A 23,741-nucleotide genomic window follows, 5' to 3' on the forward strand; every position below is an offset into this window, starting at 1 on the left:
GAGCTGTACATTTCAATGAAATTATAGTAGTAATTAATAGTAGTATGTATTAATAATTATTATAATACCTAATAAATAAAAAATTATAATGCTGTGTTAATTTAAATTTTAAAAGACATGTTATAGTGTTAATAAAAGAAAAAAATACTTACCAGATCTACAAACATTTTTAGAAATATCTTTCCAGCATTCTTCTTTAATCACGTTATCCTTGTGTTTAGGATGAGCACTATCGTATATCATCTCGTGAAATCGAATATTTTCTATTAATAATTCATCTTCAGTAGAAGTAAAAAGAAATTTCGCCATTTCACCTGTGGTCACTTGCACGCGAAACAGTCAACGTAGTCAGTGGCGCCAAAATATATATTAACCTATGACAGTTGTCATAGGTGATTTTAGTAGGTATAGGAGGGTTACGTTTGTCATTCTAAATATATTACGATATGGATAATTGCATGTATTAGAGTGATTAGACATTAATGTCAATTGTAAACTAAAAGTTGATAATATTTCATAAAAACTATAAGGTAAGGGGTAAGGTAATTATAAGAAATAGGTGGGTGTCAAAATTTCATGTGGAGGTATCTGATGTCATAGATAAAATTTTGGACTTTGGCGCCACTGAACGTAGTCTCTATACTACTATTATAGACTATAATAGGTACCTACTATACTATGTACACAAACCCATGTTTATCATAATTCAAAGTTTGTATAATATTGTATACAATTTATGGAAATCGACTATTTTTACTATTATATGGAACTATGAGAGTACCTAATCAAAATATTCTTCGAGAGCGGCAAGTATAGAATTCATCGTAACCAGGTTAAATTAGATATTCTTCGAATAACATTAGTAATTGTTCAGTTATCAGTTATTTATTTATTAATTATATAACAATTTTATATAATAACTAGATAACTATTAATATTTATTAGGAACTTTAATTTATCATACAACTTATAAGTTTAAATTATGAAGCCATGGATTAATTAAGTTTAGAAATAATAAATTTAAATATTAATGCAGAACCGCCGAAACTTGTATTTTATATATTTGTAATATGGATTTCAGCAAGACGTGCTAGATCTCACTGCAACTATAATAATTTATCATAAATTTCAAATAATTACTTAAAAATGAAGTTATTGTTATTATTTACTTAAATACGTGTTAGTTTACCTTTAAATCACCCAATAACATCACCCACTTCACTAAATTAAAAATCGAGAGCAAACTCGGCCATGTTAATGCGAGTGATCAGTGGTCAAATACCGCGTCTGACGCTTGACACGTTGACACTCCTATCGGGGCAGTAACGTTGCGTCAAGACGCTAGACGCACGACGTCCGACGCATCTAGGAAAGCAGTTCAGAAAAATACACGTCGTCAGTTACTTGCGTCTGACGCAGTTTCTAGACGCACCTAGGAACGCGTACCTTTAAATAAATTATGCATTTGTAGAATAGTATTGTTTTTGCTTATCTTCTTAATGGATCACAGAATGTATGTAGGTGATGATAACTAAGACGTCTTGAAATAACAATGATAAAAATATAATATAGTACGATATTACTTGCATATAGGTTTATGATTATTTTTTATGGTTTCTATTTTGATGTATAGGAAATGGATTTAAATGCTCAAAAAAAATTTTAAAATGCTCTCATAAAATGTATTTGTTACCTAACAACTAAAAAGAAAAACATGGATTCCTTCAGAAATCAAGATAAATTTGTAAATTGTCTTATTTAATAATCAGAATACCTTATGTTGTATTAATATAACATGGTTAATGTGTATTTACTATTTATTAGTATGTTAATTATTTATTTTTTTCTTGGTATTACTATAGAAATAAGTTTAAAGATACTACACTTTAATGTCGAAAACTAATGCAACAAAAAAAAAAAAGCGGGGAAGTGGATATTGCTCTGCTGTACAGTATAGGTTACAAGTGGGTTACCGTGATGAATGGAATTAAATTTGAATCCAATGATATTATATCAATGGGCGGAGACGGTTTATTTTTCTAGGATATATTATAGATTATTATTATTTATTAAATATTTAACTTTCTGGTGGACATTTTTTTGTTTTTTATTATAAAAAAAATCATGCCTATGTATTTTTAATATTTTTCAACTGCTATTGAAACAATATGTTAGAAGCCTTATGTTAAATTTTGAAGCTTTTTGACCCAACCAATAAAATTTTCTTGATATTAATAGAAAAAAAACTTTAAAAAGTTGAAAGATTAAATTGTCAGTAAACAGCTCAAAATTAATCAAATTATTTTGAAAATGTTATCAAATATAGAAAATGCCTATATAAAGTATAAACATTAAGTGAAAATCCAATGTTGTAAAAATTTAAATTTTGAACGCTCATAAAAACTTAATTTGACTTTCTGGTGGATGTTTTTTTTATGATAAAGGTTGAAAAACTTGTAAGAAATCTTGTATTACGTATTTACGTTTTTAAATCTTAGATTTGAAAAAAAATGTTTTCATGGATTTCTAGTTTAAAATAATTTGCGAATTGTGATTTTTTACGTATTTTGTCAAAATTCAAACTTTGAATGCTTATAAAAAATTATGACCTCGTATTTCTTTTATTTTTCAACTGCTATTGTAACAATATGTAAGCAACCTTGTATTAAACTTTAAGCTTTTCTACCCAACAAATAAATTTTCATCGATATTAATTTTAAAAAAAACCAATAATAATAGCCTATAAATAGTTCAAATTAAGTCGAAAATTTTTTGAAAATTGCATGGTGGATAGAATATACTTATATAAACTAAACATTCGTTAAAATTTTCACGTATCTATGGTCATTTGTTTTAAAGTTACATCGAAAACGAAAATCGATTTTGTCGAAAATTGATTACCTATGCGTAAAAATTCCAGTTTTTTCCTTAATTTTTAGTTTGTTTATTCCAATTATTAAGAAAAATATTGTGAATTGTTTACTTTTGACCCACCCCAAAGTACCAACTAGATTCACTTTCTGATCGAACGAGGTACTGTAGTCGAAAATCGAAGCACTTTTACTGCCCTAAAACGTGATAATAAACACAAAAAAATACACATCATTGTAAAATAAATACATTCCTCGCTCCACTCAGAATCTAAATTAGTTAGCATAGTTGTATACTTTTTTTATAATAAGGATATTTCAATGTTTATAAGTCATAACATATTAATAAGTAAATTATATGAATTCAAAATAAGAGAGGAGACCCATTGGTAGCGCCTATATAAAGTGTGCACTTGAATCATATTTGTATCTTGGGAAACATCGTGTTAAGTGTTTCAGAAAAAAATGCAAATGCGTCAAAATTCTTCGAGCCCTGTATCAAGGATACAAAACTAAGACTACAAGCATGTGCATTTACAATTTATGAGATCCACTTTTTAAGGGGTTTTATATAGTCAATTTAAATAAAATTTTAAGTAAATTGGAAATTGAAGATTCCTCACCACCCGTGTATTACCTATGAAAATGGTTTTGCATGGAACTAACTTACAAAAATGTATTCAGTGAATAGTCACTATCCAAAGTAGCCTTATAAAATTTCTACCTGAAATATATATAAGGAAGTAATAAATGTATGTATGTTGTGGTTGTAGCATTTCAATTTCTTTTTAATTTAAAGGGAATCCAACTTATTCATTTAAAAGATTTATTTATTAATTTTTTGTTTCTTGTATTAATAGTATTAAATCAGTATCTAAGGGCTTCAGCCCCCCCCCCCAAATCTCAAACGCTATTTGCGCCTATGATTAATACAAACAAATAAAAACGAAACGACATAGACAAAGTTTTCTTCTATGGAGTATGAACATTTGATAAATCTACTGTACATAGGTAGTGTAAATAATATGCATGTTTCGACGATGCAGTTTTGAGCAATCTGGTTACCAGTTTAGCTCACTTAGTTTTAGACAGTTTAAGCTAGTTTGTTCGCTCAAACCAGTGAACAATTTGCTCAAACGGCATCGCTAAAACATGTCTTGTGTACTTGCAAATTCATTCCATAGGAATCCCTTTTACCATCGTATAATTTCATTATTATGTAACGAGTAACAACTATTATTAGTTATATGGAACCACTTTAACAATTTAAATCCTTCTTCAATATATCATTGCATCATTTGTCTATATTGAACTCCTTAAAAACTTAATAATATAATGTTTTGAATCGTCAGAATTTCGAACCTAGGAGACTTTGATAAAATGAACTAATCGGTGAAAATGAATTAAATGATGATGCATATAATATTTTTAAATTACAGTAAAATTACTTAGATCGTAATTTTTTGTTTAAATTTTAAATTTCGTCTAAACCCAAACTTAAAAGATCAATAAAAAAATAAGTGGATGTCGCTCTGCTGTAAATTAGCCTGTCACCACTCGTTATTAGCTGGTCGGTTTTAAAACTTTTTTGATTTTTAATTTAGTATAATGGATTTATTGGATTTTATAATTATCGATAGTAATAAGGAGGCAAGTGTTTATTACTTGACAATTTTAAGTACAGAAAATTTAATTTTTAAAATATGTTGTGAGTAGATTCATCCAGCCAATCAAACTTCGGAATTGTTTACATTATTTTTACACTTGGCATTTTTTTTGTTTGAATAAATAATAATTAATAAATTATAGAATTTTAAAATACTAGCTATTATTATCTATTTGAATTATTATTGAACCTTCTGTTAATTAAAAGTAATTATTATTACAGCTCAAAATGTTATATTATTGTTGTTATTTTATATTATTTTCATCAATTGGTCGAAAATAATATTAATAACTCCAAAAAAATATGTCAACTATGAACCAATAAAAGTATTTTGCTTTTGCGTTGTCATCATTAACAATTGAATCAGAAATAATAAGTAAGTAAATCAGATTTTGAAGAAATTATGACTTTATTTTCAAATCTCTAATCCAGAAGAAAGTTATTAATATATCTAGACTATTAAAATTTTAAAGCGGGTTATTAATATTTGGAAGCTATAGGTATGAGTGAGTAACTGCAGCATAAGGTTGGAATTAAGTATTTTTAGCTCATTTAAATTGGACTTCTTGAAGTCTAGATCTAATAAATCTAAAAGTAATTTCTTTTAATTGTAGGTAGGTATGTTTCAGTATAATTTGTTTCGGAGTTATTACACTTTCATGTTTTATTATATTGTTTGGCTTTACTGCTCGAATAAAAGTACAATTAAATCTCGCAATTTAATTTTGTATCAATAGACTGCAATCATAGGCGCACATAGGGGGGTGCTTGGGGGTGCTCAGCACTCCCAGGTTTAAAATTAGCACCGTATTAACTATTTAAAATATTTATTACATAGTCATATCTTTTAAAATATTATTATATAAATGTCTTTATCAGGATATTTTGAAAATATCAACAGTTAGTTTATCAGCAGAAATGCTGGTCTTAAAGAATAGTCTACCAGCCAGCTTTATACCTATTTGAATACATGAAAAATCAATGTTATAAAAGTTCGTTTCCAAATGTCTATAAGCTATTTCAAGTGGGAATGACAATTCCAATTTCTTCTTCAACGTGTGAACGCTCCTTCTCAGCTATGCGTAGATTGAAAAACTGGTTACGCACCAATATGGGCCAAGAAAGATAGACAGATTTACCAAGCTATCTACACTTAGCATTGAGAGAGATCTTACCAATAAAACAGAGGGAGAAATTATATTGCAAAAATTTGCAATATCAAACTGAAAATTAAATCTTGTCTAACATTAATAATTAATGATTACATGTTATTATAACTTGTAATATAATTACTTTTAAATATTTATTTTTATTTTTTATAAAAATTTATAATTATCGCAATGCAATTATTATAGTATTAGGGTGGTGTGGGGGACTTTGCTCCCCACGGATCTGTGTACTATAAATTATTTCAGCACCCCCTAAATGCATACCCTATGAGCGCCTATGACTGCAATAACTATACTTATTAGTTATTGATTATTACTACCATGTTTTTATACATAAGTTACAATCTCTAATTGTTGTTTTGATAATACTAGGTTTTGCAACATAATAATGTTATTACTCATTGATTATTAATTTGAAAGTTATTAGTTATTACAATCTCATTTAATAGGCTATAGAAGTGTATAGAATAATATATACCATATAGTAGGTAATGTATAAATAGTTCATTTTTATTTTTTGTTTTTAGACCTATTGAATAATGTTTACTATTGATAAACTGTATGTAGATAAATTATATATATGTACATTGTACATGCAATTATGCAAATATGTTTTAAATTTTAATTAAATATATAATTAAATATCTACAGAAATTTAAATATATCAACAATATTGACACCAAACTGAAAAACAACAATGTATACTAATTTATAATATACAATGTTATTATACATAAGGTGTAGAGGTTAAACCCTGTGTGTAAAACATAATAATATTAATATAAGAAAATTATAAAAATTTAGGCATCCCTCCATGGCTCCATTTATTTTGAGCCACTTTGACTACCCGCGCGTTATTCCTGGGATATTGTTGATCACCTATTATCTAAAAGTTTCGGAATCGTAAATTAATTTTTATCGAATAGATTAGGATGTAACGATACATTATAATATATGAAAAGTTAAAAAAATAAAAAATCGGATTTTCGAATTTATCAATTCAATAACAAAACATTTTACTTCTCTACTATATTATTGTATAGTAGGTAAAGGTCCTACATTAATATTTGATCAACATGCATATATTGTCTTATATTGTGCATACCAATGTACGACGATTTCGGCTCCTGTTTTTTTTTTTTTTATAGATCTATCGACCATCATTCTGTTTAATCATCCCGGTAAAGGTCGGGACATTTTATTTCCATTTAAGGTTACACTGGTCTTGAAAATAATTATTTGCAATAATTGCAGCGTCAACGTCTGCACTCTGTGGTTTTCTCCTCGTCAGACAATTAAATTAAATTTATGTTGTTTAAGCGGATTATTTGGGTAATTCATAAATATATATATATATATATATATAAATGTTATAATCATAATATCATATTGTAAAATTATTATATAATCATGAATACTATTATCTAAGACCGTGTGAAAAAATGTCATTGTTGATTGTCGACTAATGCTGAATGGTGACTATTTTTAATCGTTGTCATTTATTGTTTAATATTTGTTTTGCGCAGCAAATAGTTCTAACACGACTAACGCGAAGTCGTATTTATTTCAATTCTCTCCGCCATTCTAAATTTATTATTTTATTCAGCCGTGATTTCCCCAAAATCAGTGATACAGTTTCGCATAATATTTTGCACGGAAACTTGAAGTCCACTATAAATTTATTCGTATATTGGTACTTGTGCTTATATCATAGTATTGATATTATATATAGTTCGAAAATTGTTTTACTTGCTCGATTTGTGGGTAAATCCCTACAGTCACATAGTAATTTCTTCAAGGCTACATGACGCGGATTAATTTATTAAATATCATATTAATTAGTGCCACATATTACATGGTAGACATTAATAATCAGACTTTAGTAGTATTAATGTACTATTACTAGTATTAGTAGAGTACGTACGTTATTAATTTATTCCATGTAATTACGCTGTCTGATGGTGTTGTGAATTCCGATCGCTTCGCTTCGATTTCATCGAACCACGGATTATCGATATTACTTTAAATAAGTATGTTATTATTTGTGAATTTTTTTAGTACATTATTTTATTAAATTCATGAGTTAATCGTTTAATAATTCGATCATTCTGTTTCGGCATTGTTCGACTTCGGTTTTCTATTTTAGTCGGATATAAAAGTGTATTCCTATAGGTATCTAGTTTAAAGGTGTGTATTGTACAATATGATGGACTTGCGGTCCGCCATGTCTAAACTCTCCACCAAAAGTACTACATCTACACATTCTTCAAAAGTGGTCAAGCCGTATGAAATCTTTATGAAATGGTGTTCAGAAAAAAACTTGAAACCACAGTACAAAATAACTGGTACCTATTCTGAAACACATATTATACTATATTAAAATTATACTATTTTGATATAAGTATTGAATACCTATCTATTGGTTTATTAGGTATTACACAAGATCAAAGTGTAAAATTTGAAATTAGAGTACCTAATTACACATACATAGCTGTTGGAATTGCAAAAACTGAAGAAATTGCTCGACAAAATGCATTAAAAGATATCTTATTATATTTAGCTGATAAAAATGAAATACCAGCTATTCAAAAGGTAAGAACAATGATAATTCGTTTTTTATAATATTATTTGAGTTTCTTTATTTACCTACCATTCAAATTATATTTATTTATTTAGAAAATAAAGAAAATTAAAAATAAGGACTCCAAAACAGATTCAATCAAAAATAAAAAGGTTGGTTAATACTAGAAAATTAACATTTATTAATTCTAGATGATTGTATAGTGCATTTTTGCTAAGATAAAGGCAAGAATAAAAATATCAACCATAACTTTTGAATTCCATTATATTTTTTCTTTATAGCAAAATAGTTTGGAGCCAGTTGTCTGTGGTAATTGGACAATTGATACTGCTTATATGAGATTACAAAAATACATTAAATCTAATGATAAAGCAAATTTTAAGACAGATATTAAAACAATTGGAAGGTAAATTTACTTGCTTTTTATTTTTTTTTCTAACTGTATGCTATTAATTTGTTTTAGGAGCTATGTTGTTAGTATGTCAATATTTGTTGAACAACTAAATAAAAGTAAAATAAACAATTAAAGTATATTTAAGTTCCATTGTTTTATCAAATAATTTTTTAATTTAGCGATTTCTACACGTAAAACTGGAAAATTAAAGAAAAAAGTGATGCAACAATGTGAACTTGATTTGGTCAATAATCTATGTACATTAGGGCTAATTGAACGTGACTCAAGCAGTAGAGAAAAATATAAACTAAATGGTATTCATAATTTAATGAATGTTGTTAATGTTAATGAAAACCTGGTGAATGATTTATATAGTTTATTAGAAGATCTTAAGATTAAGCCAGTGATTGATAAGGTAATAGTTATTAAATTTAAATTGTATTCATATTTAATGCAATTTGTAATATTTGTTCATTAATAATAATTGTGTTAGAATTATACTGGTATTTTAAATAATATATCATTGCTTCTTGAGAAAGTTGTTGAACCATTTGAACCATTAAATCAATTTAATGCTTCTAAAGTGATAAAATGGGGCCCTCCTCAGTCAAATTGGAATCCATGGAGAGGTATTAAGATCTATAATCCTGTAAGTGCTGTTAATTCTATTTATTTGTTGTTAGTAATTTTAATATTTACTGAGAAATATACTTAGACTTTTTTTAAACATTTTATTAGTTTCCAAATTTTAGAACTTTAAATATTATATTTTTAGAAATCTTTATCCGATATAAGTTGTAAGATAAAGAAAGAATTTGATGACAAAAAACAAAATTCACTTACATTTCAAAAAAGATTAATAGAACGATCTAATTTACCAATATTCAAAAAGAAAGATGCAATTTTAGATATAATTAGAGACAATTCTGTAATTATTGTACATGGAGGGACTGGTTGTGGAAAAACCACTCAGGTCAGTTAACTAATATCTTGTAATTTGTGATGTCCCTTTTTCACATAATTGTTAAAACAAGTAGGTATGCCAATTCATACTTGAAGACTTTATTGACACAAATAAAGGAGCAAATTGTAACATAATTTGCACTCAACCAAGAAAGGTATCAGCAATCTCTATTGCAAACCGAGTGAGTTTTGAAAGAGCTGAAACTATAGGGAAAAGTGTTGGATATACAGTTAGATTTGATAGTGTTGTACCACAGTCTTTTGGAGCGATTCTATTCTGTACAGTTGGTAAATGTTACAATTAATATTACATATTTTAAATATTAGTCCAAAACTAGACACACTTAAAAACACTTAAGTATTCAAGTAAATTTTATTTTTACATTTTTTAAATTGTTTGAAAAAAACATGTACTTCTATTTAAATTTTTTTAGATTGTTCAAAATATACTTATTTTAATAAATTTATGATATGATTATAGGTAAAAATTTCATAATCATTAAAATTTGTTTATAGTCAGATTTAAATATGTGATAATCAAAATTTATAAAAGATATTAGAAATGTGGAAATATTGAGAAATATAATTAAATTTATTATTTTATTTTTAGAAATTTTGATACGGAAATTAAAAACTGGTTTATTTGGCATAACACATGTAATTGTGGATGAGATACATGAACGGCGTGCTGACTGTGAACTTTTGTTGATTATTCTGAAGGACATGGTTAAAAAATATATAGATCTTAAAGTTATTCTCATGTCTGCAAATGCTAATTTAAATGTATTCAGTAAATATTTCAACTACTGTCCAGTTATTGATGTGGAAGGAAATTGCTACCCCGTGAAAGGTTAAGATTACATATTAATTAATATACCTGTTTTAGTCATTTAATTGTCTTTTCATCAAAATGTGGTAATTTCATAGAATAAAAGCTGTTTTGTTTCATAGTTTTTTTTTTTTTTAATTAATATTTTTATTAATCAAAACTCTTAAGAAATAAGAGAACATTATACCCGCATTTTATGTTCTAGCTTACAAGTGCGTAACAGAAACTTTATGCTCAAGACTTCATGTTTTGGTTTGTTAGTTTAAAAGTTTGAGTGAATTGACCTATTATGAAATTTAATGTTAAGAACATTATCTGTGTTTGCATGTTAGTTTCTAATCTAAAAATTCTCATCACTGTTAAAAAATGAATTATCATTAAAACCAACAATGTTCTTAGCATTAATTATCATACTAGGATGACACATTCTCATTTGTAAGTTAATGAAGTTAAACATGAACTACTGAGTGTAAATTTGCAATGTTATGCTTTTGTAAGACAGTGAAAACACATGCGAGGGTGGGCTTCTTAATAGGTAAAATTAATTTTATGTAAGATGATATTATTTAACTACCTAATTATTTATAAAAAAAAAAAATGCCACTTAGTATCAAAAATTATTTCGCACTAAAAACGCCTACTGGTGTTATTCAGTATAATATGCAAATGATGTAAAACAGCACCATTTGGCGTCATCTGTAGTGAATATGTTTACTTTAGAATATTAAATTGAATTTTTGTGAAGTTTTTTGAAGTATGTTTTTTAACATAAAAAATGACCTAGAGTATTTACTCTTAAACAATTTTTTATAATATTCTCTAGGTTTATGTTAATTTTTATCAATACATTTTAATTTTACTGTAGATTTTTACTTAGAAGATATTGTTCAAATGTTAAACTATACACCATCTATAGAAGACATTAAAATCACAAAGAAAAAAATTACAGGAAACACAGTCAATTGTAATTTATTAGTTTCTGATGATTATCCTAGAGAAGTTAAAGAAAAAGTGTCAAAGATCAGTGAGGAAAGTCAACATTTAAAAATGATTGAAGTAAGATTTGTTTGTATTTTGTACCTAAGTGTTAAGTAACACTTTAAAACTAATTAATAATTATTGTTATTGTAGTTCTTGTTGACATATATTGAAAATAATTTAAAAATAAAAGGCGCTGTCTTAATATTTTTACCTGGTTGGGCTTGGATTTCAGATCTCAATAATTACTTACAACAGAACGAAATAATTGGTAAATACATTTTTTCCATAAGTATAATTGTGAATATTTGTAAATTATGAATTAACTTAAATGAAAATTGTTTATACTACCTACCTATGTATTATACAGAGAGTCCTGTGAGGATTTATCTATTGCAATATCTCCCAAAATTCTGGTTTTTGTTATAAGACTCGCAGGAATAAATTACAGTTATTTCATATTTTAATTTATTTTAATATTTTGGTAAAAAGTTAAAAAATATATATTTTTATTTAATTATTTCAAAAAAAAAAAAAAAAAAAAATGAAGATATTTATTTTTCTGAAAATATTGATGTTTTAATATTTTATTTTCATAAATTTCCTGATTTTTAATATTTTTTCTGATTTCAAAAAAAATTGTGAATTACAGTAGAACTTTGATTATTCGATTATTCGAACCTCCGTTATACAAACCCTCTATTATCCTATCTTAAATGAATGTATCCAAATGTTCTGTTATCTGAACGTTGAAACTCGTATCTGAACAGTTTATTGAATTTATCATAACTCTCGCTTTTGGCTTATTATTAGGTCTGTTTTCAACCAAAACCATACCCTTCCCTTTTTGGTCGATTCACTTTTCGACCAAAACAAAAATAGGTCAATTCCCGTTTCGACTAAATCAAAAAATTATATAATACATTTAAAATAATAAAATAATAAAATAATGATATATAATTTTTGTCAATAATTATTAAGTATAATATTAATATAAAAATAATGTTAATATATGGGTTTTTTTACGTTTTAAATAATTTTTTTTATTTAACTTCATAACATTTTATGCAACATTTAATAATTTTAACTTAATGACAAAACAATGGAAATGTAATTTGATGATTTCTAATACATTTTTTAAATTTTATATTTCCAATATCCGAACTAGTTTAAGTCTGAATTAAAATTAAATAATACTATAGTGTTATCAAACATGTGACCCAAGAGGTTGTGTTCAGGAGATATCACAATTTCTAAATCCTCGCGGAATACTCTGTATAACTAATAATTTTTATATACATTGAATATTTTTCTAATTATGTTTGAGTGCTTTGATTATTAATATCTAAGTATTAAGAAATACAAGAAAGAATTTTATTCAGTTAGTTATTTCTAGTGGACATTGATGCCTTAAATAATTGTATATGTGCATTTTTAATTAATAATTACCTAAATACATAAAAACTACCCATGAAACTGTTAGAAATAGTAAAATAATTTATTGATTTTAAAATTAAAAATTTTAATATTTATAAACATACATAATGTATAAAAATCATAAAGTTTTTTTTTTTGGTTTGTGATAAGTATATAAATATAATGATGACAAATAAATAACTCATAATATTTGTCTGTCAATTGTTAAAAATATGTAAAAAATTCATTAAAACATTAACAATAATTCAAAATAAAATTTAGTTTTATACATTTGTATTTTGTATATTATTGAAACAAATTGTAAGCTAGAAAGCACTGTATATGATGTTCCAAAAAAAGATAATCAAGTCATCAACATTTGGACCCTAGTTATTTAATTAATGATGCACATTCATTTAGATCTAATCATTGTTTGTTTATTAAAAAAATTTGATCTAGCTCAAAACTGTTCCATTTTGCTTCTTCATTCATCATTATCTCAAGCACAACAACATAAAGTTTTTAGGCCTGCTTCACTTGGAAAGCGTAAAGTAAGTTAGATATTAATAAATAAAGTTGTAATCGCATGATTCTTACTCTATTCAGAATAACTTTGCCCACTCGACCGACGAAAACTCGTCTGGTTCGCGCATGTTGACAACTAACGACCACACTTCAGGTTAAGTATCATTTTGATAGTAGCACCGAATGAAATTGAAACTGACAGTTTAATATTTCGAATGACCCACCCATTCCTTCAATTGACTGAGAAATAAACTTAACTAATTTTATATATACATAATTTAATGATATTAATGTGTTTAATTTTAGCCGAAAGATTTCGGAGTATACTCTTTTATTTTACCCACCTACCCAATTCTAAAGGCAGTTCAATGGACTACCTTTAGTATGTGTTCGGTGCCACTGCCTTCTAAATACTTGAATTTGATTGAATTTTGACTTAGAATGATACTTCTTACTGACTCTTGGTTATGTTTTCTAGGTTATTTTGTCTACCAATATTGCTGAAACATCAATTACTATAGATGATGTTGTGTTTGTTATTGATTATGGAAAAACTAAGATGGTTAGGTGTACTAATAATGTAACTACATATGACACAGTTTGGGCATCCAAAGTAAATGTGATACAAAGAAGAGGACGTGCGGGTCGTGTCCAAGAGGGCATCTGTTTTAGTTTATTTACAAAGGTAACAAATGTATAACAACTATATCATGCTTGTTATATTGGTTTAAATTTTAAATAATTAGTCAACTTCAAATGAAAATTGAAAAATAGTATAATTTTGTATGGAACATCAATATTATTGTAAAATTAATTAAAATCCTTATAAAATATTATTTATGTAATTTTTAGGCACGATTCGAAATAATGGACGATAATATATTGCCAGAACTAAATTATTGTTCTTTGAATAAAATTGGGTTGACTATCAAATTATTGAATTTGGGTGATATTTATACATTTTTGAAAAAAGCTATTGATCCACCACCTATAAAATCTGTGTTTAAAGTTATTGATATGCTTAAAGGTAAATATGAAAAATATTTAATAAGAATAGTAACTTTTATAATGAACTGGTGTAAAGTCTAGATTTAATTTATTTTGTATTACACCAATTAATTTACTTCAAAAATATTAATATTAATAAAAATCATAAAAATTAACTAATTAATTTGAATAAAAAATTGTAGTAGGTAGGTATCAAAATTGTCTAAAATTGGAGATTTTTTCTAAAATAGTTTTCGGTATTATATATATAAAAAAAATATCTGTACTTTTAACGCAGAACTTAAAAATTATTTATTTATTCATATATTATTTTATTAGTATTATAAGTACGAGTACTATTGTCTTCTCTTCTGAAATTGTAGGCTTTTGGAGACAATTATTTATGTTTTAAATTTAACTATGAATTGTAAATTTTCTTTAAATAAAACTTACTAATGTAATAGAATATTGCAACTTTTAGGATAAATTTTTAATTTATAAAATATATGAAAGATTAGATTGATGTAGCGCAGTGTTTCTCTACCAGTGTTCAGTGTTTCAAGAAGTTTCTGATATTTGTAACTATGCTGTTAAAAAATATTGAAGAAGTACTTAATTTCATTACATTTGTGTCAAATGTGCCTCGAAAACTTGTTATGTATAATAGTGTGCCGTAAACCAAAAAAGCTTGAGAACCACTGATGTGGTGGTGTAGTGTGGGTTTTAAAATAGCATTGCATTTAACATTTTGAACTAACAAACTTATGGGCGGGTCTAAGGGTAAGACGACTCCATTATTTAATTTACATCAATCATATTGTTTTGTATAATACAATGTAATACATTGCAATGTATAAATGTTTGGTGGGAATGTGTCAGAAAGCTTATGTAAATCTGAGCCTGTACACTAATATTTATGTCTAATTTACAGTTTATCATTAAGAAATATTAATATCTACAAAAAGTCGGTGAATATCAAATAAAAGTGTTTGTGTGTGATGGATGAGGGGCCAATGTAATACTGGCTATGTAGGTGCATGCAAATGTAACAGTATTTATAATGTAGTTGTTGTTATTAATTATTATTGAATATTACATTTTTTTTAAATTTTAATTTAGTGAATATTAATATCTATGCTATGAATGTTTTGATGTAGTTGCTATCCCCTGTTATATGCTAAAAAATAATATACTTCCAACCAACTTTTTTTTCATGCTGGCTGTGTAGCCTATTAGTTAAACTATAATTTGTATATAACGTTAGATTGTAAAAAATGAATACATTTTTAAAACTACTCTTTTAAATTAAAAAAAATATTGAAAAATTTGAGAAATAAAAAAATAATACAAATAATTCTTAAGACTTCTATTGATATAGAGAAGGCCTACGATAGAGTTCCTAGAGAGGTTTTGAAATGGCCATTTATGAAGAAAGGGTTGCCAAAAGTATATGTTAATATAAATGAAAACATGTATGAAGGAGTGAACACAAGGGTTAAAACCTTGTTGGTGAAACTGAGGGGTTTTGGATTGGAGTTGGAGTGCACCAAGATTCAGCATTGAGACCTTACTTGTTTTCTTTTTTAATAGACAAAATTACAAAAACTGCAAAAGTTGAAGTACCATGGTGTATATTGTGTGTGGATGATGTAGTATTGGTTGGAGAGAGTTTGGAGGAGGTGAACTATAGACTGGAAGAATGGAGGGAAGCACTTGAGATTAAAGGGTTAAAAATATATCGAGTTTAATTTTCATCTTGGAGATAGACTCCTAAGTGTAAATCAGATTAGGTATGTAGTGAATAGGCGGGCAAGGTAGTGGATGAAATTGATAATTACAAGTATTTAGAATCCGTATTACAAAAGAATGGTGGTTTTGACAAAGATATTATGCATAGAATTTATTGTGGATGGATGAAGTGGAGAAAAGAATTAGGTGTTTTATGCGATAGAAGAATCCCAATCAGGTAAATAAAAGGTAAGTTTTATAAGACAGTAGTAAGGCGATGATGTATTGATCGGAATGTTGGGCTATAGATAAAACAATGGAGAGAAAAATGAGTGTTTTGGAGATGAGAATGTTAAGGTGGATGAGTGGAGTGACAAGAGAGGACAGAATAAGAAATGAGAATACAAGAGGTAGTATAGGAGTTAACAAAAGTTGACAAAAATTGCGTGAGGATAGGTTGAGAATCTCAACCTTGAGAATTTGAGATGGCTAGGACATGTCTTAAGAAGAGAAAAACTGACTAAGTCAGTGACTAAGAACATAAGTGTGGATGGAAAAAGAAGAGAAAAAAACTGAAAAAGAGATGGTTTGAAGTTATAGACTACGATATGAGAATAACTGGTGTTTTTGGAGGATGCTAAGGATCGTAGTAAGTGAAAATTGAGGACCAGGGTGGCTGACCCCAAATAGTTATGAGAGAACTGTGAAGGCAAAGGGAAAGAAGAAGAAATTTTTAAGATTTCTAAAAATGTATTTTTCTTGTTCCATAATATCCATAATGTATATCAAAAGAAAAAAAAAATCAAATCTAAAACATGTGCACTTTGTACCATGTGAGTATGTGACACAATGATACATTTTACCTTCAATTTTATATATTGTATACACTTATTTGGTAATTCATCAAGGCTAGAAACATTTAAATTTATCAAAAACATCATTTTATCTCTAATAAATATATAATCGATAATGATTTTATGCCATAAGTGGTATATGTCATATGATATAATCTTACATTTTTATTTAGGCTAGCTAAATTACGTTTCCACCACTATAGTACTGTATTATATTGTAGTAGAAACCAGTCTTAAGTATTTTAATTTTTAGTTGAATAATAGTTTTATAATAATAAAAAAAAATTAATTCTATAAATTAATTGGACAGTAGTTATTCGGTTTATTTTATGTTCAATAACATTTTTGTAACTTGTGCTTTTCAGTTTTAAATGTTGTAAAATTACATGTTCAAAAAATGATTTCATAACAACTTTTTTTCAATATTGTTATTGAAACATTGCATGTTGTTAATTTTGCTATGTTTATTATTTCTTCGGTATATAATCATAATGGAGTCAAATTTGTAAGATATTTTAATTTTTTCTATTTTAAGAAGTTTATTATTATTTGGCTTCCATTTAAAAAAGGTAATTTTTTAAATGATTCTCATTGTGCATAACAGGACAATCCCTAAATGGCTTTCGTTTTTGATAACAAATTTCTTTCCACTTTTAGATTCTGAGCGCAGCGATGAATTTATTGATTTTACCATGATGTGTGTTTTTTTTTTTGTGTCTGTCATCACGTTTTGGGAAAGTAAAACTGATTCAATTTTTGACTTCAGTACCTCGTTCGATCAGAAAGTATATCTAGTTGGTACTTTGGGATTTGGATTATCTAAATAATCGAGAAGAACAAACTAAAAATTAAGGAAAAACGGGAAATTTTACGCACAATCAGTTTTCGACAAAATCGATTTTGGTTTTTAATGTAACTTTTAAACAAATGACCATAGATACATGAAATTTTCACCGAATGTTTATATCAGTATATTCTATCCACCATACAATTTTTAAAAAATTTCGACTTAAGTTGAACTATTTATAGGCATATGCAATTTTCGATCATTATTAATTTTTTTTAATTAATATCGATAAAAATGTATTTGTTAGACAGAAAAGCTTGAAAATTTAATACAAGGCTCTTAACATATTGTTACAATAGCAGTTGAAAAATAAAAGAAATTCATTCTCATAATTTTATTTTAAAAGCATTTAAAGTTCAAATTTTGACTAAATACGTAAAAATTACAGCAACGTTAAAATTATTTTATGCTAGAAATTCATAAAAAATTTTATTTTAAATCTAAGATATGAAAATTTTTAATAATCTATAATATATCCTAGAGACCTAAACAGATGAACCGTCTTCTCTAAGAATCGTTTTCGTATACAATGATATAATATCATTGGATTCAAATTCAATTCCATCCATTGCAGTAACCCACTTGTAACCTACTGTACAGCAGAGCGACATCCACTTAACTGCTTTTTTTTTTTTTTTGATTTTGTGCTTGGAGTGGTGGCTCTCGTGCTAATTATTCACAGACACTTGCTCTATCTGAGATATTTAAAATTTAAATACATAAATAGTTCTATCCTAATATTCAGTTATATTATATTATTATTTTTATGGTATTATAAAAAAAAATTTGTTCTTACCTACAACATATATTTAGTGCTTGACCACCAGGTACATCGTACATACGTGTTGTGCTCTGATTATCAGCAGTGTATTTCTCCATTTTATTGCAGATATTATTATGGTACTGTCAGATACAAACAAACTGTGCCTAAACTTTATTTTTATTAAATATATGAAGTATCATATACCTACCTCATAAGTATATACTAAAAGTTTTTTTGTTTATAATACAAGACTTAAATTAAATCTAAGTCCAACAGAAATTAGAAGTTTTATTTTGTGATAGAGGTACCTAATATTTATTCACCTCCTTCTATGAACCCCATGATCTGCCACTGTGTGCTAAGAGTATTGTCATATCTTTAATTCGCATCTCGGATTGTATTTCACATCTCGGATTGTATTTCGGTTTGGTATGTCAACAAATTTAAAAATGTTGAGATGAACAGTATTGAATTTACTATTTCACAGCCATTAGTGGTCAAATAAGGGAAAGATAAATACTAACCTCTCATTTCAGGAGGGAAACGACTTTCTTTATCTATCAAATGCATTTATTATTGTTGCGGATAAGCCTTCACCACACCATCAATTCTGAGTTTAGAATTTATGTTGTCAAATATACGAGTCCTTTAGGAATTTATGTATTCTTGAAACTTTTTTTTGATGAGAGCCGTTCGGAATCCAATAATCAATAAATGAGGGTTTGGGTTACACCAAATAAAACCTCAAAATATTTAAATTTAATTTTTAACTCTTACTGATCGTGCTCAAGGTAATACTTATAAAATTGTATGTGCTTTAAAAAAAAATTGGACCTAAGAGCATGTGCCATGTGCTCATTTTGTTCTCTTTAATTTTGCCCTGATTATATAAGAAAGTCTCTTGATTCAGGATATTTATTTCGTTATTTTTCCAGAAATGAAATGTGTAGATGGGAATGGTAACCTCACAAATCTTGGATTTATTTTAGCAGAGTTACCTGTAGAACCACAGATTGGACGAACAATGATTTTGGGTAATATACTAATGCTTGGTGAATCATTGAGTATAATAGCAGCTGGATCTTCAACTAATATTGATTTATTTGTCGGTGAATATGGTATGTCGATCCACATGAAAAATTTAAGAATAACAATATTACTCTATTTTAATATATGTTAAGGTGAAAATACTGCTAAGCATAATTATTCTGGCAACCGTTGTTCAGATCAGTTGGCTTTTTTAAATGCTTTCAAGCAGTGGGACTCGACATTTAGTTATTATTCGAATGATACTGATGCTTTTGAGGGAAACAATTTATCTATTTCTGTATTAAAAGCAACATACAATATAAAAGTATAAATATAAATATAAATTGATAAATTAATGTTTCTGTTTGTTAATATGTTCATAGAATATATTTATATTTTTGTTAGGAACAAATTATAAACAGGTTTCTGAAATTTGGTTTTCCTAAATGTTGTTTTGAAACAGAACATTTTGATTTTGGTAAAACTGGAATCTCTGATGAGCCAAAGTTGGATATGATTACAGCACTCCTTGTAATGGCATTTTATCCTAACATTTATGTTCATAAGGAAAAGCGCAAGGTAACCTTACTATATAATAATAATAACAGTAAATTATAATATAATTTTGAAAACATTTTTCTTAAAAGTTTCAACTTTATCATGTAATCTTAAATATTACTAATACTTTCATTGTTTACAAGTTACAATCAGTTATTTATAAAACAAAAAACAAAACGTTATTTTAACTACAAAATTATTATGTCATATGATTGACAATTGATTTGTTACACTTACAATGTTAAAAGATATTTATATTTTTATCTGTAACTTATAAAAACATTACAAAAATTTATTTTGTCGAATATTTTAACATAATAATTAATTATATTTGTTTAATTATTCCGTATTTGTGATTTGCTTTATAGCTTATAATTTATATTTTTATTTTATTAAGGTAAATTTAAAGTCAAAGGATTTTGCTGTTATTTCTAAATCTTCTGTAAATAGTCCTTTAGTGGGATCAGGCACTCAATTTCAGTCACCGTTTTTTGTATTTGAACAACAAGTAAGCTTTAAAAATAAATAAGATAATAACAGTTATATCTACATACATACACAAAGAAATTATTCCCAAGTTTATATCGGTGCAACCCTAACTGCTTTAGTCAGTAGCAGATCTGAAGATCATTTGAGGAGGGGGCGAATTGGTATCATAGTTTGATAGGTAATAACTAAGACGTAACTGAAATCCGAATACATATTTCTGATTTTCATATCAAAAAAAATACTTTATTTTGTATCATTTTTTTAGAAGTTTAATTTTATAGCTATGACTTATGAATTTCATGTTCATTTTATCATACGGTGCTATAATTTAACTAAAAACAATTCCCTAGGGAGAGGTAATTGCCATGTCGTCCCCCCCTCAAATCTGCCACTGACTCTAGTATTTAATAACAAAAATTCTTTATAATTTACTTTACATGTGGGATTTAGAAAAACACCATCAAATTTTTAACCATATTTTTTTTAAATCCTGAAAAAACTAGAAAGTATGTATGTACTGTGTATTTACTATACAGGAATTAGTGTTCTCAAAAACTGGAGCTATTTTAGGAATTCACATACTTGTTCAATAGGAGCTGTTTGGAAATTTACTTTTTTGTAAATGGGAGTGAAATAGGCTATAGCCGTAGATAAATTAATAATCTATTTAATTAGTTTATACATTTTCTTTTAATTTCATTATTGGAAGTGAAATACTTCTTAAAAATGTTGAAGTATTGATATTAATTAAATTGTCATTCAAAAATATTTATTGATACAATAGACATAAATTACTGTTTTAATTTTAATTTCAGATAAATGTACTATGCATGAACTCAACTATGGTGAGTCCTATCCACATCTTATTGTTTGGTGCTGAGAAAATTGATTATGTTGACAGTTTAATTGTGTTGGATGATTGGTTTGTGAAATTTAAAACTATGCAATGCAAATGTGATGAAGCCTTGAAATTATATTTTCTGTTACAGGATATATTTAGAAATGGATGTTAAAGTTGCTGCTGCAATTGTTGCTTTGCGACCAGCAATTGAAGATTTAATTATAAGAGTAGTTGAAGATCCAAATCTGATTAAAAATCCTTCCATAATTGATATCAAGCTAATCAAAATGTTGAGAGATTTATGTAATTTTAACGCTGGAAGGAATAATTTATTCCCTATAACATTTGAAACTAGGTAAGAAGAATAATGTATATTTATAATATTATAATTTATAACTACACAAGTTCCATGATTAAATGAAACTAATTTTGTTGCATATTTAGTGAGGATAAAAGCAAGAAAAATAAGACTAAATCAAAATGAAACATATTAAAAAAACACATTTATGTTCTAATAATATTAAAAATGAATTAACTAATACAATTATAATTGTTTTTCAAAGATTTTAATTATTATTTTATTCAAGCGACTTATTGTTAAAAAAAGTATATACATTAATATAATACTTAACTAATTATGTTATTAATTTTAATATTGATTAAACTATTTTTATAATGTTGTTAATATTATGTTGTATACCAGATGTCATGATTAGTATGTACTTATTATTCTAGATTCTAATATATTAAGTATAAAGTAATAGCCAGTGTTGGGTAGTAACGTAACGAAAGTAACGCGTTACTTTGCTTGTAATGGCCGGTTACGTAATTTCATTAGAATTATTTCCAAGTAACGAAAATGTAATGGAAATTACTTTTGATAAGTAATTTCTATTGAATAACGCGTTACAGTTTCGAATTATTATGTTTACCAATCTACCTAGTATAGTAATATACTATAAATATTTATTAAAGCTTATACAGTTGATCTCACAATTTTTAATTCAATGACATTAGTAAAGAATATTTGTATTAAATATTACACAGCTTTACCATCCAATGCTTCTGTAGAGTGATTATTTAGGGTTTCAAGGGACATTTGTTCTAAAAAAAGGTTGCGTATGAGTGACAAAAACTTTGAAGATACACTATTGTGTAAAGTTAATTTAAAACATAAATAAATATAAAATAATAATATTGTATTATATTGATTTCTTTTTCAAATTATATCTATTTACTATAGATAATGTATTTCTAGTAACATTATTGCCAGGCACAATGATAATATTGTTAAGAAATATTAAAAAAAAATTTTTTTTTTTTTGTAATGAGAAAAAGTATTTAGTTACTTTTCAATTTGAAAAGTAAAGTAATTTCATTACAATTTTATTAGAGTAACGAATAAAGTAACTTTATTACTTTTTATAAGTAATTTACCCAACACTGGTAACAGCATATGGTCCTTAAAAAAAATTTAATAAGTTTTGTGTAGTAAATATGACTTGATTTAAGCATAATTTATTTATCTTCTTGTGTTCAAAGTCACTAGTTACTATATCAAAATGTACTTACATGTTCATGAGCGAAATTTTGAACTTCAAAATTCAAACAAAATATATGTTCTTTTATAATGAACGATTTTTGTTGTATCTACAATAAATTAAAAATCTCATATCTACAAAGTGTTAAGTCTTGTTAATGTCTAATTAAAATGAAAACATAAAAATATGTTGTACAATATCTCAGTTCAGAACCAAAAAAGAACCTTTGGTTGCTAATCAATTTTTCTTTTGCTTAGAATCTTCTCTGATTTAGTTGTATGCGCCCTGTATAAAAAAAAAAACAGGTATTGCCTAATTTTCTGATTCGCTGACTCGCTGAAATGGGTTCATAGCGGCCGTAACATGGGCAAATCAAGTCAAAATGTGCTTAAATCCCTCGAGCACCCAGGGACATATTTAGAAATGTCTTAAGGGGAGGGGGGCCCACTAGCAAAAAGTTCAAATTTGCGTACATGGGGCGTAGAGTTGTAAAATTTCTCATATAATAAAAATAAGTATAAAATACGGCGAATGGGGGAGGCACGGGCCCCATGTGCCCCTCCCTTAAATACGCCCCTGCGAGCGCCATTATGAAGATACCCCCATATAACTCCCTACCAAATTCCAAGTTGTTCCGTTGAATATCACATTTAATGTGTGATAAATTCAGTGTATTTATAAAATAGATAATTATGATTATAATATTAAGTTCA

At 26.8% G+C, this 23,741-nt stretch overlaps 1 protein-coding gene across 2 annotated transcripts; it reads left to right on the plus strand.

The window, feature by feature from the left end:
* The first annotated feature begins 7,230 nt into the window (after positions 1-7,230).
* On the plus strand, positions 7,231-23,061 carry LOC107167339 (ATP-dependent RNA helicase A-like). 2 transcript variants are annotated; one of them, XM_089224121.1, is made up of 23 exons: positions 7,231-7,735; positions 7,878-8,050; positions 8,137-8,297; positions 8,382-8,438; positions 8,568-8,692; positions 8,750-8,796; positions 8,860-9,095; positions 9,174-9,329; positions 9,456-9,653; positions 9,718-9,931; positions 10,254-10,493; positions 11,338-11,528; positions 11,604-11,721; positions 13,326-13,417; positions 13,870-14,076; positions 14,244-14,418; positions 19,506-19,688; positions 19,752-19,924; positions 20,005-20,178; positions 20,555-20,665; positions 21,462-21,568; positions 21,636-21,842; positions 21,932-23,061. In XM_089224121.1, the coding sequence occupies exons 2-23, from the start codon at positions 7,909-7,911 to the stop codon at positions 21,969-21,971; spliced, it is 3,354 nt and encodes a 1,117-aa protein (XP_089080247.1). In that variant the 5' UTR covers positions 7,231-7,735; positions 7,878-7,908; the 3' UTR covers positions 21,972-23,061. The 2 variants fall into 2 exon arrangements, with proteins under 2 accessions (XP_089080247.1, XP_089080246.1); XM_089224120.1 differs by having other exon boundaries at positions 7,232-8,050.
* Positions 23,062-23,741: the final 680 nt, after the last annotated feature.

Source organism: Diuraphis noxia, unplaced genomic scaffold (genome assembly GCF_037042655.1).
Source record: "Diuraphis noxia isolate RWA-SAM2 unplaced genomic scaffold, SU_Dnox_SAM2 contig0003, whole genome shotgun sequence".
In the NCBI taxonomy this organism is placed as follows: Eukaryota; Metazoa; Arthropoda; class Insecta; order Hemiptera; family Aphididae; genus Diuraphis; species Diuraphis noxia.

Excerpts from the sequence above, each read along its gene's own strand:
- LOC107167339 (XM_089224121.1), top strand. The coding sequence starts at position 7,909 with ATGATGGACTTGCGGTCCGCCATGTCTAAACTCTCCACCAAAAGTACT. Across the intron at positions 19,689-19,751 it reads TTTATTTGTCGGTGAATATG|GTGAAAATACTGCTAAGCAT; the intron begins GTATGTCGATCC and ends ATATATGTTAAG. Across the intron at positions 21,569-21,635 it reads TTAATTGTGTTGGATGATTG|GATATATTTAGAAATGGATG; the intron begins GTTTGTGAAATT and ends TTTCTGTTACAG.